At 42.9% G+C, this 20,100-nt stretch overlaps 1 protein-coding gene across 3 annotated transcripts; it reads right to left on the reverse strand.

Moving 5' to 3' along the window:
* Positions 1-305: 305 nt before the first annotated feature.
* LOC106728980 (zinc finger protein 558-like) lies at positions 306-18,677 on the reverse strand. 3 transcript variants are annotated; one of them, XM_032465574.1, is made up of 6 exons: positions 18,550-18,677; positions 12,961-13,048; positions 12,343-12,469; positions 11,594-11,677; positions 10,821-10,903; positions 306-10,221 (listed from the first exon to the last, which is right to left on the reverse strand). In XM_032465574.1, the coding sequence occupies exons 2-6, from the start codon at positions 13,006-13,008 to the stop codon at positions 9,604-9,606; spliced, it is 960 nt and encodes a 319-aa protein (XP_032321465.1). In that variant the 5' UTR covers positions 13,009-13,048; positions 18,550-18,677; the 3' UTR covers positions 306-9,603. The 3 variants fall into 3 exon arrangements, with proteins under 3 accessions (XP_032321465.1, XP_032321466.1, XP_014410307.1); XM_032465575.1 differs by lacking the exon at positions 18,550-18,677 and adding an exon at positions 18,502-18,521; XM_014554821.2 differs by lacking the exon at positions 18,550-18,677 and adding an exon at positions 18,087-18,219.
* Positions 18,678-20,100: the final 1,423 nt, after the last annotated feature.

The following is a 20,100-nucleotide window of genomic DNA, read 5'->3' on the forward strand; positions in this document are numbered from 1 at the left end:
AGTCTTACCCCATCCCAATAAATGAGTTTCATTATTGCAGTTGCTCAAGCCAAAATCCTTGGTGTCATCTTTCTTTTTTTTTCTCATAGCGCTCTACCACAAAATCCTGTCCGTTCTACATTCAGAATATATAAAGAATTCACAAAATATATTTCTAATTCATCCACATACCACCATCTGTAATGCTACCACTCAACTTCCCGGCTTATCTGTTTCAACAGCCAGTTACCCAAACTGGCTGATTTTTGATTGATTGACTGATAGGAAGAGAGATTATGTTAAATAAAAAAAAAAAATCTGTATTTTTATATAACATTCTTATTTTATTTATGAATTATAGTATTTTTCAGTTGATTCTTAGACATACAATCTTGTTTTGATCTCTTTACCCATTCTTTTGAAATAAGTTTCTCTCATTTCTATAAAATGCCATAAGGCTCTGCTAAAATCTTTTTAAACAGTGTTACACTTCAATAATACTGTTAAAATTGAGTTTTAAAAAATATTATTACTCATCTGTTAAAAATAACAAACCATTACATGTAAGCATAAGTAATATTTTTCTAAAGTAGTATATTTTCCAAAGCAAAAAATAGAACAGTGGCATTATTTTACATTTTTGCATATCTCTTAACATCTACTTAACAGATTAACAGCTGGATTGTCGTATCTGCTTTTTCAGTCAGTCTGTTGTGATGTTGTTTTGATTGATGTATATGAAGAAATTCAGCTACACACAGATACACAGATGGAAAAGAAAGGAGTATTTTTACAGCCTCTTCATGTAATTGTGAATAATCTTGATACTGCACCAGAATTCACAAGGGGTCATTTATTTCTTAAAGACTAGTTGCACTGTCGACTCTGAAACCATTATCAATAAACTTGCCATACTCTGTCACAAACAAAAATCAATTTCAGGCTGACTGAGACCTTAAACATAAAACCAAATATTAAGAGCTGAAGAAGACAAGGAAGCCAAATATATTTAGAATCAAGAATTGGGGAAGGATTTCTTAAATGAGACACAAAAACTCATCCCATAAAAGGAAAAGACTAATAAATCTGACTAAACCAAAAATGCAGAATCACTGTCCGTTCAAGAGACCATAAAGAGAGAGGGACATTTACAACCCAAAAAAGAACTGGTATCAAAGATAACACACTCCAGAATATCATAGGGAAATGAATAAGAGAGAAAAATTAGCAAACACATGTCAAGGTAATTCCCAAGGGGAAACTCAAAACTACCCTATTATTATAAAGAGATGCTCATTCTTACAAAGAATCGGCAAAATGCAAATTAAGACAATGAGATATATTTCATGTAAAATACAAAGCAAATTTGAACACAAAGACTCTACACCCAGTGAGTTCATTTTTAGAGTAACTACTGCATACATGCAATGGGAGATGTGCGAGGGTCTATGGCAGCATTATTCGTAAGGGATAGAAGCTGCAGACAACCCAGGGAGGCCCATCCACTGTAGACTGGATAAATAAGTTGTGGTATATTCATACAAAAGACCCTTATGCAGCAATGAAGTAAACTAACTACAGCTACACGTGACATAAATAAATCTCAAAACTGTGAGCAAAAATAGAAATGTATAAACATGCTATTCATTTATATAGTGTCTTTCCTTTCTTGGTTCTTAGTAACTGTTTTTTTGAATAATTTAAGAATCACCAGAAGTTGCAGAAATAGTACTGAGTTCCCATGTACTCATCACCCAGCTTCCCCCAATGACAGTATCTTACACAACCATAGTACGTTATCAAAATAAGAATGCTGACATCGCTATAGTATGATTAACTCAAGCACATCGCTGTAGTATGATTAACTTATCTGGATTTTACTCATTGTTACTTGCATTGTGTTTTTTTTTTTTCTTGGAGAGGGACAGATAATATAGTTCTATGGATAATATATAAGTAATTAGTAAGTTCTATGACATTTTATCACAAGTATGCTAGATTTGAGTAACCATTCCCAGATCAGAATGCAGAACTGCTCCATCACCACAAACAGACCTTTATGCTAGCCTTCCCCCAACCCTTGACAGTATGCTATGCAAGGAACTGATAAATTAAAAAATTGCAATAGTTATTTCATGTTGAGAATAATCATGACAGTCCCACACCTGGGTCTCCTGAGATAGAGCAATCTTCTATCTCTCGGCTTGGTTGTTGGGTACACATTTATTTTTTTTAACTGTATGTATACATGTTCATCAAATCTTCTATTTCCAATTTTTTAAAGAAGAAAAATGCAGAACAGAAACCATAACTATTAAGGTGGTAGAAATTAATCGAGTATATTAAGAATCACAAGAAGAAACTAGATGGGTTTACAGATTGAAAGACATTTTCATATTGGATTTGGGGTGGGGGGGTAGGGGTGGGGATCCAGCTACATCCTATTTACAAGAGACACATCCCAAGTACACAGGAGGTTTAAATGAGAAGGAGGGAGAAATATATAACAGATGGATACTAACAAAAGTAAACTGGCATGGCTTTATTAATAATACCAAACAAAACTGACCTTCAATGAAATCTGGCTCATTACTCTCTCCCATTTTTCTCCTAGTTTCTCCTGAACCCATCTCAATCAGGCTTTTGTGGACAGTATATCACACAATCAGCTTTGACAAGGTTATCAATGACTCCCATTGATATCTTGACATTTACTGTCAAATCCAATCAGAAGGAAGGAAGAGGGGCTGAGGAAGGCTGGGGAGGGAGAGTCAGACCTCAGCACAGTCTAGCCAAGTTTGGGCCCGGCCAGTGGGGGGTTCTTGAACCACAGCCATCGGTAGGAGACCCCTATGACCCGCAGGAATGGGCTCGCACCGTTACTCCTTGCCGTGCTGAGTCACTGCTAGGAGTGATCTTAGCCCAACCCTAGCGGGTTCCCGGAGGGTCGGCACCCAGGGCCACCGGGAAACTAAGCCCCCTAGCTGGCTCCCCGAGGGGCGGGCTCTCATGGCTGCCACGTCAACAGAAACTGTACTCAGTGGGGAGTGATCAGTATTTCCTGAGGGTAATTTTTTCTTAAATTCCTGATAGCTCCCCCACCATGAAACTACAATGAGGACTTTTTAAAAAAGAACATTTCTAATTTGACACAATATTGTAAAATGATTATAAATCAATAAAAAATGTTTAAAAAGAAAAAGAAAAAAATTTTAAAAATAAAAATAACATTTCTCATGTTCCATGAGTCCAGATGTAAGCCGTTCAGGGCTGGTACAGCCACTCAAGAGAATCCACTCAGGAGCAAGGAGCCTCGTGTGCTGGCTGTGCCATCTCTGCCTGTGGCTTCTGCCTACTTGCCACAAGGTGACCTCCTTCCAACTCCAAGCACTGTATCTAGTCTCCAGGCAGAAAGAAGGAGGAAGGACCAAGGACAGAAAGTGAAGATTACAAGCCTGGGACTGTCCCCTTTCAAAAGCTTTCCCAGAAGCCACACCAGTGGCCCTGCCTGCCAGCCGTGGGACAAGGCTGTGGGACATCCCTTCAAAAAAGACAGAGAGAGCTGGGTTTTTTGGTTTTTGTTTTACTGCAAACCTTACCAAGTTGAGCAAATTCCAGGTTCTGAGAGTAAGATGAGAAGGAGAATGTACAGAGGCAGCCAGCAGTGTCTGCGTTGCTGGGCCATCAAAGTCCCAACAAGTGCCAAGGAATCCATTGCCTACATATCAACTCCGACCACAAACAACTAGCTTGGAAATGAAAAGCAAGACAACCGAGAACTCCCAGGGCGGCTTCTGGAAAACATATTCCCCAAATAACCCAGGAGTCCATGAAGTCGTCAAAATGGAAAATACGACACTACTGAGACCTGAGCTGTAATAAGGAAAATGATGACCAATCACAACTGGTTCAGGAGCTGAAAGGGCGTTCAGAGGGGTACGTGTGGCTTTGAGTATTTATATGAGGGAAGAAAAAAACAAAGAAATTAATGAGCTGGGTGTCTACCCTAAGAACGCAGCATAAAGGCAAATCCACGTTCACAACAGTGGCGTGGCCTCCCGCTCAGAACGAGTTCTCTCATGCAGATTCTCACCTGCGGGCCCTCCGCAGTCACTACACTAACCAGACTCTCCTGTGCGTCCCCGTGTGGGTCACACAAGGATGAGTGCTTGTGAAGGCTTTCACAGCTTCTCCTGTAGGGGAAACAAATGACAGTTCTCTGTGCAGGGAGAGAGTTCCTGTCCCATCTGACTCTTTGCAATTAAATAAAGTGACTTATTAGAAGGCTCTCTTTAAGTGTCTGTTTCCCTAGGGCTTCAGAAACAAGAGTTTTAAAAAATTAATTTTAAAAACTAAATTTTGAATCCTTAACAAAGGATATTTGTGGGGAGAAATTTGAATATAGGCTGTGTGCTGATAACACTATTCATGTTAAATTTCATGAAGGGATCAACCATATTTTGATTAAAAGAGGAAAATGTCTGTTGGTAGACACTTCTCCTCGGGTAGCTCGTTTTTCCATGTTTCTTACTCTGTCCTGGACCATGTCTTTCAGGATGTTTATATAGCAGACATCCTCAGAGCAGAGGACAGGATGGTTTCTAGGTCTGTTTGACCATTGTAAGAAAAATGTCTCCCCTCAAGGGCAAAGACCGGGCAGCTCATTAGGAAAGCCTGGGGCTCCTCAGCTGTGGCACAAACCCACTGCACATGCAGCAGCCATGTGGGCTGCCTCACGCCACCCCTGTGGAACTTGGGGGTCCAGGGCAATTGACAGAAGCATGAAGATGCTGCTTGCTGCACGGTCACGGAGTCCTAGGTCTCTGACCCCAAAGTCTGGTGTCTTTGGCCAACATCCAACAAACTGTGGCAGGCTAACTTGTTAGCTTGGGAGTAGGGAAAATTCTCACATCTTTCAGTCCCTGACAATGTCCTTGTTCTCAGGCTAAATGCTAAAGAAGCCTTGTGTTTGTAATGGCTCATCCATAAAAGAAAGTTCTGCACAAGAAAAACATAAAACTATCAAAAAATGTTGACCACTGATTCATCTAAGTGAAGGCAGGGACTTTGGGGGAACTCCCCCAACTAATTTTTGAGGCTAGCATATCCCAACCACAAAGGGACAGGATGACAGAGGATGACTGCAGGCCAATCTCACTCGGAGATGCAAAAACCCTACCTAGCAAACTAGGAACAATGACGTGTGATAGTTATGTGATGGCCAAGCTACCCAGGAACGCAAGGCTAGTATCACAGTGGAAAATCAATTCAAGTAATTCACCAGACAGACATGTTAAAAAAAAGAAAAGTCACATGTATTCATTCATTCATTCATTCATTCATTCAACAAATACTAATTAAGTGCCTACTGTGGGTTCTACCATTGTTCTAGGGTGGGGTTCATAAATACATCGATGAACAACTATTACCATCGCAGAACAGACATTTGATAAAAAGGCAACATCTGTTCAGGAGAGAGAACACTAACACCCTAGGAAAGAAGGGAGCTTTCTTATCCTGAAAAAGGTACCTACAGAAACGTGACAGCAGACACCGCACTTAAAAAAGAAAATGTGAAAAGGATGCCCTTTAAGATGAAGAAGAAGAGTGCCTGGGACCACTTCTAGTCAATATGGCTCAAGCCTCAGCCAGAGACAGGCAAGTTGTAAGGACTGAAAAAGGAGCAAATGAAATCTGTCTGTACTTGTAGATACGATTATCTGTAGAAATCCTCCGAAGACCTATGCATCCATTATTAGAGTAAGAGTGTAGCCAATGTGCTACAAGCAAACTCAACATGCATAGAACATTATCTGTGAGGACCAACAGGATGTGTATACCTCTAGGCCTTCTCCAGAAACCTCACACCCTGATTTAGGTTGAAGTATCCGAAGCCTGTAAAAGGAAACTCTTCGATGTCTCCCGAAAAGTCCAAAAAGACTGCTTGAGGACACTGGAGGAGAAGCGAATTAAAAAGTGCAGTGCTGAAACTAGATGAAGAAGAGGAAGACCCTGAAAGAGAAGACCTCGCCAAGATAAACACCGCACCTGAACCCTGATAAACGAGTTAAGGAGTGTCACATTCCTTAGCTCATTCATTCACTGCAAAAAGGACTCATTAGCTGAACTCTAGCCTTCGACAAAATATACAGTTATCTCCTTCTACAAGGAACGCCACAACTGCAAGGATGACTTCAAAACTGAGTATCATGAGTATCTCCCACCCCGGGGGATGGAGGCCGCAGCTACGTTATCAACATGGGTGCACAATGGAAGCACCTTTCATAAGAGCTTTGGTGAGCTGTAACTTACACACCATAAAACTCAACCCATTTTAAATGTACAGGTCAAGTGATTTTTCATTAACTTACTGAGTTTTACAACTATGAGCATGAACCAGTTTTAGCCCTTTTCCGTCAACCCGGTAAGATCCCTCGGGCCTGTTCATAGCTAATGGGGCCCCCCAGCAGCCCAGGCAAACACTAACCTACTTTCTGTGTCTCCCTTTGCCCATTCTGGATACTTCGGAGAAATGGGATCAGACTGTATGTGGTCCTTTGTGACTGGCTTCATTCACTGAGCAAGGTTCATCCATGTTGTCGCATGTTATGAACATTTGTGTGCAAGTCTTTGCGTGGACATATCTTTTTATTTCTCTTGGGGTCAAACGGTAAATGTACATGTTTTAAGAAACAATCAGTTTTCAACATGACCCCACATCATTTTAGGTTCCCACCAGCAATGTATGCTCCCTGAACTTTGGAAGCTGCATTTCCTGGTCCCCCTTTTCCCTCAAGATCCATATTTGTCAATAGGTTTTTTCTAGTATTGAAGATCCAGTGTCTACATGTCGAAGTTGTGCAATTGTTTTTTTTTTTAAATAAACAAACCAATAAGGCGAAGTGCTTTTGGAAAACATGAGCCTCTTAACTTTCTTAATGCAAACTCTTCACCTTAAGACAAGTATTAGCCAGACCAACTTCTGTTTCTATAAACAGTTTTATTGGTGCACAGCCACACCCTCTATCTACTTTCTGGGGCCACTTTGTGTCATGTGGCAGGGCTGAGTAGTTGCAACAGAGACCATCTGCCCCACTGAGCCTGAAATCTTTACTATCTGTCCATTTTCTGAAAAAGCTCGCAGACCCGTCTTAAATGGTAGGTTTATAAATGTGAACAAAATACAAAGAGTTAAACTACAGCTTTGGAAGGCTAAGAATAGAAAGAAACATATCAGGCTAACTTGACCTAGAACATTAAATCTGTCCTGCAAATTAACCCCAATGCAACTGCTTTGAGTTTATAGCTGTGTACAAAGCTCCTGTACAAAGCACCGGGAAGTCCACTGACCTACCAGGTCACGTGGACGTAGCCAGGCATGAAGAGGGGGAAAAAAAGAAGCCTACGTTCTTACCGGGATGTTTACTTGGGTTAAACAACTGCCCGGGCTTCATGTCAGGTTTGTTTTCTTTTCCTGTTAAATTACTACTTCTATCATGGAAGACAAAAGCATTTCCATTTCCACAGTTTACAGCTCTGTCAACGTGGGGCAAAATCAACGTTATGGAAACACTGGGTGATGGAAACGTTTTCTATCCTGATGCAGGTGGTGATTATAGGGGTGTATACACTTGTCAAATCTCATCAACCTGTACATTTAAAATGGTGCACTTTATGTGCAAATTAAGTTTTGAGACAGAATTATAAAGTTAAACATAGTTTTAAAGAGAGATATTCAAAGAAACTATTGCCAAAATGAAAAAAAATATATTTAAAGATTTCTTTTTGGGTCTTGGAAATAGGGAATATAAAAAGAACAGATGGGGGCAGTGGGAATAGCTCAGTGGTAGAGCACATGCTTAGCATGCAGGAGGTCCTGGGTTCAATCCCCAGTACCTCCATTAAAAAAAATAAAGAAGAAGAAGAAAAAAAAAGAACAGATATATTTAACAATAAAATCTGTGATTCACAATCAGCAGACTTCCATTTCATGGAGTTCATCTACTGACTTTGAACATAAATTATGTGATTAAAGATGTAAAGATTTTGAATTAATGTTGATTCATTATGTTGCCTCATTGTAGCCTGTCTTTTCAAAGTGCTACCCATTGAAAAGGAAAGTACTATGTTTACAAATCTGTTTGGAAATGTTCAACAAAATTTAGTAGAATTTTTAATAAACATTATCTCCAGCACTCAAAAACATTAGAAATATATGTTTACAAGGAAAAATATATTTTTAATATATTACCATTCAGGATACTTTTTAAAAATTATGAAAAAAATGAAGTGCTTAGGAAGACATCTGACATGTGCCAGACCTCCACAGAAAAATATACAAAACTTCACAGAAAGACATTAAAGAATGCCTCAATCAATGCAGGTACTGAGCTCACAGCCTGAAAGATTTAATGACAAAGATGTTGACTCTACCAATACTGATGCAATGCGATTCTAGACATGATACTACAATGATTTTTTTTTTGTGGAACTCTGCAAGCTTATTGTTAAACCAATACGGAGAAGTAAAAGGCACAGAAGAGACAAGTCACGCTTGAAGAAGAACAAGTTGTAGGAACGTGCCTCTCGGGTACTAAAAAGAAAATAAGGTATAAAAGTATTAAAGATGGTGCTGTGTTGACGCAGGATTACTGAATGGAAGGCCCAGAAACACAAAAACATGCATAGAAGCAACTTATGGGACCTGGCTTTCTGATCAGAGTTCTAGGAAAATTGGTTATCTGCCAGGGAAACAATTAAGTCGGGGCCCTCCTGACACCACATATAAAAATCAACAATGGATAGGAAAGCATTTTAGAAGATATTTTTAGACAGATATTTTAGAAGATGAGAGAGTAGAACGTACTTATGACTACACGTTGTTGTCCCAACACAATGAGCCAGGGGGAGGGTGCAGCTCAGTGGGAGAGCGCGTGCCTCACATGCACGAGTCCTGGGTTCAATCCCCAGTTACTCCGACTAAAAAAAAATTTTAAATTAAGCCCCAACACAATCAGCCAAGGACAACCAGGGACGAAACCTAACAGTCTGACAGAGTCAGGTTTACCAGTTTGTTGCAACAAGGGAGACCACACTCCTGAGGAACCACAGGGCGTCCCTCCAAACAAAGGAAGACATGTGAAATTCAAATGAAGTCATGTTTCGAAAGCCTTCAAAAGTAAAGTTGATCTGTAAGTTAAAATATATCTAATAGATATCAAACAATATTTAGAACTAAACCAAAACCTTAAAAATCTTAAAAATCTTAATCCACGTAATGTAGCCTAATGGCGTACACAGAGGGAGATCTATGGCCTTAAATGCTTATATTCAAAAATGCAGACTGAAAATTAATGAGCTAGATTTCCACCTTCAGGGTAGAACCCTGATAAAAGCAATCCTACATTCTTAATGGCTTCTGTGCCACTCCGAGTTTCCTGGTGCAGCAGCTTTAAGCTCCAGCAGGAGGCCTCCTACAATGCAGAGGTCACAGAGTTGGTCTCATGTGAGACAGATGAGGCTTTCCCGTGTCTCTACTCCTGGGACTTGTCTTCCCTGTGAGTTCCCACATGCTTCCTATGTGCTGGGTGACTCCTGGGAAGTTCTCCCACAGTCTTCGCACGGCTACATCTTCTCCCTGGTAGGTGCCCTCTTGTGGGCAGTCGGCTTAGAGCTCCTACTGAAGGCTTTTCCATAGTCATGGACTTGGTGAAGCTTCTCCCCAGTGTGGGTTCTTATGTGCATCGTCAGACGGGACTTCCTGCTGAAGGTTTTGCCACAGTCACTGCACAGATAGACCTTCTCCCCAGTGTGCACTCTCCTATGTACAGTCAGGTTACTGGTCCTGAGGAAGGCCTTTCCACAGTCACTGCATTCATATGGTTTCTCCCAAGTGTGCGTCCTCTTGTGTTCCGTGAGGCTCGAGTTGGATCTGAAGGATTTCCCACACTGGCTACATTTATACTGTGTCTCTCCAGCATGAGTTTGCTCATGTGTCATAAGGGATGAGTTGCGACTAAAGGCTTTCCCACACTGAGAACATTCGTAGGATTTCGGGCCAGCATGAGATCGCACGAGGGTCCCAAGGGATGAAGGACAACTACATGCTTTCCCACATTCTTTACATTCACTGCCTTTCGCTCCTGTGTAATTTGTCTTGGGCAAAATCAGGTCAGGATTCCTTGGGATGGCTTTTCTACGCAGATTGTATTCATGGGGTTTCTCTCTGGGTTGAGGTGGTGCCTGTTGAGTAAGGGATAAGTGGTGACTGAAGGTTTTCTCACTTTCCTTGCACTGGTGGGAATTCGTCCCCATAGGAAGTGGTTAAAGAAAGTAAGTTCCCACATTAGAAGTTGCTACCATTTTCGGAGCACAGGTATTGCTTCTGCCCTGAGTTCAAACTGAGTAGGGGGACTGCCCTGCCACAGGGTTCCATCACAGCAGATTCATAAGGCTTCTTATGTATAGATTTTTTCCCCCTGATAGTTGTTTAAAACAAAACTGAGAGAGAGGAGGGTATAGCTCAATAGAGTGCATGCTTAGCATGCATGAGGTCCTGGGTTTGATCCCCAGTACCTCCATTAAAAAAAAACTGAATTATGTGTCAATGTTCACCATCTAAGTCATATTTATAGACATGCTTACTTCTGGGACCTCTTCATGAATAGTTTAGAATGTTCCCCAAATTCACGATACCCACAGGCTCTCCTGAGACACAACTTCTCTTGGGTGAAGGCCACTGGCCCCAGGTGTCTCCCCGAGCTGCTGTGCTGGTCTTTGGTCTCCCAGCCATCCCAAACTTCTAATGCAGAGAACCAGCAATGAGCCCCCGCAAGCCTTACCCCTTTCCTTCCAGGAAATGATTTTCCCCGAACTTTATTCTGCTTTGCAGTGGTCTCCTGGGTTTTAAGTTGAGAAGTCTGGTCTGAAATGAATCAGAGGAACAAACCTTTAAGATCTCAGAGAAATAAATGGTGAGATAAAATTGATTTAAAAATAAAAAAGCCAGGCCCCCATAGATTTTTTTTTCATACACTGGAGAAGAACAGGAGAATCAGTGTGACAGGGAAGAATGCAGCAGCAGTTAAAATGTGACGAATTCAACAAGGATAGGAACGGCGGTGGAAATGGCAGGTGACTTGCTAAGAAACAATTTTGTTGAGAACAAGATGGCTGTGAATAGTCTGAGAGAGGACACTAGCAGGTGAGCGAAGTTTGGGGACAGTGGGAAAAGGGGCAAATAACACACATGGAATGTTGTGGAAAGAAGCAGCAGGACAGAGCTTCTTCTGAGAGCAAAAGTGGGAAAAAACAACAAGGATTTACTGTACAGCACAGGGGATGACATTTGATATCTTGTAATAACGTATAATGGAAAAGAATCCCAAACAAAAGAATACAGATATATACACATATGTATAACTGAGTCACTTTGCTGTACACCTGAAACCAACACGATATTGTAAATCAACTATACCTCAATTTCAAAAAAAAAAAAGTGAGAGAGAAAAGAGAGAAGGAAAGGAGAGGAAGGGAAGCAGAAGCTTCAAGGGGAAACTCACCCCAAGTGGCCTGAGATAATTTCTCAGAATGGAACTTCTTCCCCAGGGCTCACCTGCACAGGTGTCTTGGAGAACTCTCCCCTTCTTGGCCCTCAGGTCCTCCGGAGTGAGCAGGCTGGGCTTGCGGAGGTGATACCCTGCACACGGGAAAGACACACGAGGTAGGGGGTGTGCAGGGATGAAAAGGGATCCCCACTCCCGCACCCAGAGTGGAGCCAACACCTTCAGAAGATGGGCACGTGTCACCCTGCAAGCAGTTAACATGATGGTACCCAGGACCCAAGTCTGACTACCTCACACGATGCCCCACAGGGACCAGGGACCCTCAGACCCAAGCTCAGAGACACACTTCAGGGGTGCCATGAAAGCTTCCAATCTTGAAGAAAACTGAGTTGGTGCAATGGATGACTCTTCAGACACAGACTAGGGGTTGGTGGCTGCAGCCCACGGGATAGCCACTTGCTTTTTTTTTTTGCCACCTGCTGTTTTAAATAAAGTTTTATTGGAACACAGCCCTGCCAATTTGTTTACACACCGTGTGTGGTGGCTTTGGCGCTACATCAGCAGCACTGAGTAGCCACCACAGAGACCCGAGGGCCCACCGAGCTGAAGCATTTCCTCTCTGGTCCCTTAAAGAAAAGGGTGCTCACCCCTGCTCTGCACTGTTGCTTCTTAAGGATGCACTGCATCTCCTTCTGTGTCACCCTCTTCCCAAGACCAAGAACAGTTCCCGGAACACAGAAGGTGCTTGAGAAATGTTTGCAGCAAAAACCTAGGAAGAGAGGAGGCCTCCCTCACTCACCCACAGAGGCCAGGTTCCTGTAGTTCTCCAGCATCACGTCTCGGTGCAGGATTTTCTGAGCAGGGGCCAGCAGGGCCCACTCCTCCTGGGAGAAGTCCACTGCCACTTCCTGGAAGGTCACTGGGTCCTACAACGTCACAGACATCCAGGCTCAGCCAAGGCCCATCCTCATTGCTGTGGAGCTCACGTCAGCAATCTCACCCAGCCCTGGCTATGTATTAGCTCATCAACACCTGGTTGAACATTTCTCTCCAACTAGTCTGTGAACCTACCTGGTCTGAGTCCCCTAGTCAGGTGCCACACAGCCCTGAGCTCACAGTGGCCCGGGAGGAACACTTGGTAAAGAGTAAGTGATGGCCCCAAGAATCCCAAACGATCTCATAGCCTTTCTTGGTTTTCTATCACAGCCCATAAGTGATCATCGAGCTAAAGAGGACTGAAAAAAGTTCATAAATATTGAGGTAGTGAGAGTATTCTCTGGGAAGTCCCTTGGCCACCATTAGAGGAAGGGTGGGGACAGGTCCTGGTGGGGTTTGAGGCTCTGGGCCACGCGAAGGAGACACATCCACCCTCAGGGAAGGTTAAGGCCGTGTTGGAAGGCGGAGGACTTCCAGTTACCTGTGACCAGGTTGGCAGCAACCCTGGAGCCATCACTTCCGCCTCCATGTTCCCCTCTGGAGACAGGTCGGGTCTTGAGCTGGCACAGCTAGAGGACAAGAGAGGAGCCGTGAGACAGGCCATGCCTAGGCTCCACACACACAAGCCTGGAGGCTGCCTCCCATGACTCACAACCTTGCATGGAAGCAAAACACAAGCCCACTCGCCCACAGGCAGATTTCCTAAAAGGCCAGGGTGGTCCTGTCTCTCTCACAACCAGAAAGAGGGCCTGTGGGCCTTGCTGCCCGTGTGGAAGGCTGTCAACTCCTGTGACTGTTGAGGGTACCCAAGCTTCAGAACAGTTTTGCAATTGCCCAAGTTTATAACTTAAAAACAAGGAGTAATGTTAATATTACCCCCTCAATATCTCAAACCCTAAAAGGTGCCGACGCTGATGCAAGCAGACTTGGGGGCTCCTGGGGTTCCACTCCCACCTTGTCCTGGCCTTTGGAAGCCCTGGAGGAAAAGGGTCTCAGGAAGATAGTGGCCAGGGCACGATCTAGCTCGGGGAAGGTGCTCAAGGGGGAAGAAGGCCCACGTGGGAGGGGCTGGAGCCTGGTGCCTGGGGTGACTGGGGTGCCTGGGGAGGAAAGTGGGAGGAGGAGGGGTGCAAAGAGACCAGGGTCTGGGTCAAGAGCAGGGCAAAGGAGCATATGGAGTTTCACCTTAGGACTGGCTCAGCGGAAGAGTATTCTGAACACGAAGAGTGTTCTGTTTCTGTTCATATTTTTAAAGCTCATATTGGCTGCTGTTCACAGGCAGAACTGGGGAGGGTGAGGACAGAAGCAGGGGGCTGGTGAGGGGCGGCAGCAGGGTCCAGGAGGCCCTGGAAGAGGCCAGGAGCAGCAGAGATGGTTCCAAGTGGTTAGTATGGTCTACATATTGGAGGAAACATCAAAGGATTTGCCAGGGAATTTGACTGTGGTGGAAGGGAGGATGGGGGGACATGCAGCCATGAAAAGGGGTAGAGAAACCAAGAAGGATCCAGTTTTTATACAGACAACGTTGAACTTCACACCTGAGCCCTGTGGTCCTAAAAAACAGCAATGGGTAAGAAATCCCCTCAACACTTTGTGCCCCAGGAAACGGCCAACTACAGCAAAATACCCATCTCCACACAGCTTAGATAAGACCCATGAGGACCCTTTGTTTACCTATGACAAGGCCAGGCAGAGACTGTCCAAACCCCTAATATTTGTTTCCTGCATGAGTAGCTGAACTGCCTGTCCCCTCTGAACCACCTGGATGAAACTTCACCAAACTCTATAGTCACCCTTCTCTCCTCGCTCCCCTACCCCCGCCTCCACCCCACCTCCACGCCCCGGGCTACTGAGCATTGGCCCAAACTTGAGGTTGGAAACTGGCGGTCCTCCCTGACAAACTACCCTATCCTTCACTCAGCAGCCCACTTCCCAGCCAGGTTTTACTCCTTCCTATCAAAGAAGTGCCTGATTGTGGGGGGTTGGGTATAGCTCAGTGGTACGAGCGCATGATTAGCATGCAGGAGGTCCTGGGTTCGATCCCCAGTACCTCCTTTAACAGTAAAAAATAAATATGTATGTACATATATGAATGAAACATTATGCTGCACATCAGAAATTGACACAACATTGTAAACTGATGATACTTCAATAAAAAGAATGCAAATTTTAAAAATAATAAAAAATAAAAATATATTTTTAAAAAGTGCCTGACCCTAGGGTGGGCATGTTCTGCCTACAGCAAGTCTCTTCTGACAATACTAATAAACTGGATAAGTGATGGCCATTACTTGAGAGGGAAAGATTGAGGAGCAGCCAGTTTGTTCAAGGGAAGATTTTGCAGGGACAAATATATATATATTTTGTATAACATATGAAAATTAATATGTGTATGTATGTGTGTGTATATATATACTTACACATACATATATACATATATATCACATCTCACATATTTAACAAATAGCATATTTTCCCATCAAATTAAAAGGGGCACACACCATAGAAAGCTCAGGCACTAGTGAACTCAGGAGCACAGGTTGGGGGGGCGTCTATCCCTCTGACCACTCTCTCCCCACTCCTTGGCAAAAGAGGAGGGGGCTGTCAGCTGGAAGATTCTGGAAAGTAAAGAGAATTTCCTCTTGGTTCAGGGCCACGCCCACAAGGCATGCTCCTCCGGAGAGAGGCTTGATCGAGCAGAGGGATTTTTTTGAAAGAGGGATACCAAGGACTTCTTCTTAGGCTCGTGGGAGCGAGAGGGTTTGGGGGGAACAATTTCAAAATGTGGTTGGCCCTCAGGTTGAGAGAGGGCGTCTAGGGATGTTGTATCCAGGCTCCAGGTTCAGGCAGCCGCCTACCCTCAGCACCTGGTGGTCCAGTGTTTTTCAGACTGGTTCCTAGGCTCCCTTGTGTCTCTATGCCTAATAGTTAGTAATGCTCCACGAGGTGGACAGAATTCTCTTGGGGAAGGAGAAAGCCCACAGATCTGATTATGCCCTGTCCTTTAAGAACTTAAGAACTTCTAGAATACCTCCTCCACTCTCCACAGGGAAGACCCTCCCGCATCTGGCTGCAGGCAGCCTTCCACACACCTGTCCAGCCCTCCCCTGGCATGAATGCTTGCTGGAGGACAGGGAGGCAGACCAGTGTCCCTTGGTCTTGGTGCTGGGTTACTGGCGGAATTTGCACATACAAGTCCACTTCCCATGGGTCTCAGGCCAAATTCACAATACCTCTATGGTCCAGACATCTCAAGCAGAGAACTGACATGAGCACATGCACATGACCTCTAGAAAAACTCAGCTCCCACCAGGTCATAATAGATTCCTACCAAAAAAAAAAAAAATAGATTCCTACCCATGGATTCCCAAAACCCACAGCTGACAGTGAAAAGTACCGTAAGTCAAGGAGGCACCAGATAATAACAAGACCATTTCATTCATGAACATATATGCAAACAGCAAAAAGAAGGTATTAGCACACTGAATGTACGTTAGTAAAAGGTATAAATTTAAAAAGTATAAATGTAAAAAATGTAAAATATAAAAAAGTAAAAATGTAAAATATAAATAATATAAAGAAAAATGTAAAAATGTAAAACGTAAGAAAGTAAAAATGTGAAATATAAGTATAATAATATAAATGAAAATGTGAAATGTAAGAAAGTAAAAATGTGAAATATAAATATAAATAAATGTAAAACATAAAAAATAAAAATTAAATAATATAAGTAAAAATGTATAAATAAAAATGTAAAATGTAGAAAATATAATATACAAATAAAATTTTTTTAAAGATTATACAGGGATCCAAGTCAGGTTTAGTATTATTTGAAAACCAGTTAATGACTGGGGAGGGTACAGTGCAGTGGTAGAGTGCTTGCCCAGCACACATGAGGTCCTGGGTACAATCCCCAGTACTTTCATTAAAAAACACAAACAAATAAATAAACCTAATTAACACCCCCCACCCGCAAAAAACCAGTTAATGGAATTCACAACATTAACAGACTGAAGGAGCACACTTCCACCTTCAGTAAATAAATGACTAAGTAAATGAAGGAGCGACCCAGTCCTCTAATGCCATTTCCTATACTTCTTTCAAATCCTTTTACTTCTTTCCTACCGCACAGCTGTTCCTAGACTTACTTTCTTGCCACCATGCTTTCTCTAGTGCTTCCTGAAGTCTATTCCCAATCCAGGAGCTAGGAGGTTCTAGCTAAATCACAAATCGAATCACATCACATCCCCACTTCAAACTCTTCAGTAAATTCCAATTTCCTGAAAGTCCCAACTAGTCCTGCTGTAAGCAGACAGGGCAGGGCAGGGGGTGTCCCCCAAGAAAGAGAACCAAGCATGGCTTTCTTGACCAAAGAGAAGCCATTTTGTGATCTAAGTGTGGCCACAATGCTTGCCCTAGAACAGATCTCAGTAATTAATGATCTTTTTTTTAAAACTTCTTTTGTTTTTAATGAAGATACTGGGGATTGAACCCAGGGCTCTGTGCATGCTAAGCATGCACTCTGCCATCAAGCCATAGCCACCCCTCCACCCCACTTTGCCCTAGTAATCAATGGGGAACACACAAAGCTCTGCCTTGCTTCTGGGATTCTGCACTTTATCCCACTTCTCAAACCTCCTCCTTCCACGGCCTCTGCCCATCTCAATCCTATTTATTTTCAGTACTTAAATATCAGTGCCTAATAGGCTTTCCCTGTCTGTCCATGGTAATTAAGCTCTCCTGTTTGTTATAGGCCCCCACACCGGTTTCATAACTGTTTCCGCTCTAGTCTGTTTCTGTTCTATTTCTGTGGGGACAGCACTGTGGCTTTTTTGATTGTTCCTGTGCCCGTGCAAAAACCCATGTGGCTCAACCCAAGCACCCAATGAGTTTCGCTGAGTGCCCTGAGAGAGTGCACACATCCAATAATCCAATATAGATACAATACAAACATTAACACAGGAATTGATTTAAATACCTGTCCACGATATAAACCAGTGTTATTTCTGAAACTTTTTAAGAAAAATTCTTAAAAAGGTAAGATGTGAGAAATATTTCCAGAAACAAGGAGTCTATGTTGCTGAATTTCCTCCAGAATTATTTTTTCCTCCAGTATCTCACCTGTGAGTTTTAAACTTCACTGGAAAAAAAAAACCCACTTGATCAAACACACATCTTGTTTAAAGTAAGTAATTTCGAATTTCTTCTACTAATATTAGGAAAACTGTTTCCTGCTTTTCCTGGAGAGCCATATGTTTTTAATACATACAACCTCATGTATTTCACTTATACTTTAGATTTCTATCACGCTTTAACTACAAGTATATGGCACCAAAATCCATTTAACTGTATTAGGAGATGCCTGTATTTTAAAACTGCCGCGATCACAGCCTCTGAATGTGAGTTGGAGCTGACATGAGTAGAGAGCCGAGTAATCTTACTTTAATTTTTAGACCTGTTATTTACGTTTTCAGTTCTCCTCTTTCGTTTCATTTTTCTTTATCACACTTACTTATTTACACTCAGCCTAGAATCCTGAGAAAGTAATTTCCCAAACGAATTTATCAAACAAAAATAACTGAAAAAAAGTGTATCTTAAAACCTCACCTCAATGACGCTCACGAAAGCAAAAGCCACGGGTAAAATTCTCTTGTACGAGGGCAGAGAGGGACCTTCTTAACGTAAATTTCACTGCTGCCCCTTACCCGAGAAACCGACGAAACGCCCAGGTCACGAGGACGGAAGGACTCAGACCGGGTCAACGACAGCCCGCCTCCCAGCCCCGCGAGATCCCGCCTCCGGAGCTCCAGGGTCCCGCCCCCGCCCAGACCTCCCCCAGACCACACCCCCTCGAGCCTCGTCTCCCAGCTCTCGCCGAGGCCCCGCCCCCTGGAGCTCCACGGCCCCGCCATCGCCTAGATCTCGGCCCTTCGAGCCCGTTCTCCCCGCCCTCGCCCAGACCCCGCCCGCCCGAGCCGCGTCTCCCGGACCGACCCGAGACCCCGCCCCCCGGGGCACCTACTCTCGGCCCTCGCCGAGACTCCGCCCTCCTGAGTGGGGTGCTGCTCACTGGTGCCGGAGGCAGGAAAGATGGCCGCTCCTGGGGACGCCCGCTGCACCTCCCTGGAAGGTGGAAAGGCTCCGGGGCCGACCTAGGAGCGCCCGAGGCGGCGCGGCCTTCTAGCTTCTGGCTGAGAAGTCCTAGCGTCCTCGCACAGGCCGCCGTTGGGCCCTGCCCGGTAAGCGCCAATAGAGAGCCTGGGGGCGGAGCCAGGCGGGAGGACGGCTGTCTGCTGGGCGGGTCTCGCGCTTACCGCGGCCCCGCCAGGCAGCGGGAGGCTCAACGAGTGTTTATTTTCCCGCTCTGAGCTCGTGCAGTCCAGTACAAGGAGGTACTAAGTTTTTTTTTTTTTAACATTTTTTTATTGAGTTATAGTAATTTTACAATATTGTGTCAAATTCCAGTGTAGAGCACAATTTTTCAGTTATACACGAACATACATATATTCATTGTCACATTTTTTTTCCCCGCTATGAGCTACCACAAGATCTTGTATATATTTCCCTGTGCTATACAGTATAATCTTGAGGAGGTACTAAGTTTCAAAATGGTTTGTTACACAGCAATAGATAACTGATACATCCGTCTTCACTATTCTTTATTTATAAACTTACCTGTCCATGCTCAGAAGTTTTTCAATATTATATTTGAACTTGTCTTACATTTGTATATTAATCTTGGGACTGTTGACTTTATTTAAAACTATCCAGTTTTGTGTGATAAACAGTAGTGGAATTTGACACTCTTTAGGTATGCACATGTTAATATCTTTTATATATTTATAATTTGTTGGTTTTATGTCGTTACCGTCATTTCCCTCCATAATTCTTTTCCTTTCGTTCATTCATTTAGGGAATGTTTGAATCATACCTAGAACAGAACTTTTATTTCAGTTGTGGAGGAGGACAGATGGGAGAACAAATATATACAAGAAAACGTTATATGTCAGTGCCACATTGGAATATTTCTAGCACGTTTCCAAATTGCATTTGGTGGAGATTACCTCAATCATCTATTTTTAAAATCTTTTTTAAAAACAAGAAATACAACATCAAAAAAGGACAAAACAAATTTATACTGTGATGAATACTTTTTAAATAAAAATACTTTTTAAATGTAGAAATCTCACATGTCCCTTCTCCATTGCAAATCCTTAGCTCCCCACCCAAGAGGTAGCAATATCTCTGACTTTTATGGAAATCACTTTCTTGCCTTTCTTTATACTTTTACTACCTAAGGATTCATTCCAAATTTCTTTATACTTTTACTACCTAAGGATTCATTCCAAATTTCTTTATACTTTTACTACCTAAGGATTCATTCCTAATAATACAGTTTGATTTTTCCTGTTTTTGAGTATTATAGAAATGGAATCGTACAAGTTTCTTTAAAATTTACTTTCACTTAACATTGTGAGATTCATGCCATACTATCTGTATACTTGAGTTCATTCATGATAATTAATGTATGGTATTACATTGTATGGTGTACACCACAATGTATTTACCCATACCAGTGATGGCAGACTTTAAATTGGTTCAAGTTTAGGACTATTTCATA

Source organism: Camelus ferus, chromosome 22 (genome assembly GCF_009834535.1).
Source record: "Camelus ferus isolate YT-003-E chromosome 22, BCGSAC_Cfer_1.0, whole genome shotgun sequence".
Classification (NCBI taxonomy): domain Eukaryota; kingdom Metazoa; phylum Chordata; class Mammalia; order Artiodactyla; family Camelidae; genus Camelus; species Camelus ferus.

What these genes read in the sequence shown, in the direction of transcription:
- LOC106728980 (XM_032465574.1), bottom strand. Translation starts at nt 13,008, where the DNA reads ATGGAGGCGGAAGTGATGGCTCCAGGGTTGCTGCCAACCTGGTCACAG. An exon ending in CAGGAACCTGGCCTCTGTGG is followed by an intron (nt 11,678 to 12,342) that starts GTGAGTGAGGGA and finishes TCCCGTGTGCAG; the next exon opens with GGTATCACCTCCGCAAGCCC. An exon ending in CATTTCCTGGAAGGAAAGGG is followed by an intron (nt 10,222 to 10,820) that starts GTAAGGCTTGCG and finishes CTTACTCAACAG; the next exon opens with GCACCACCTCAACCCAGAGA.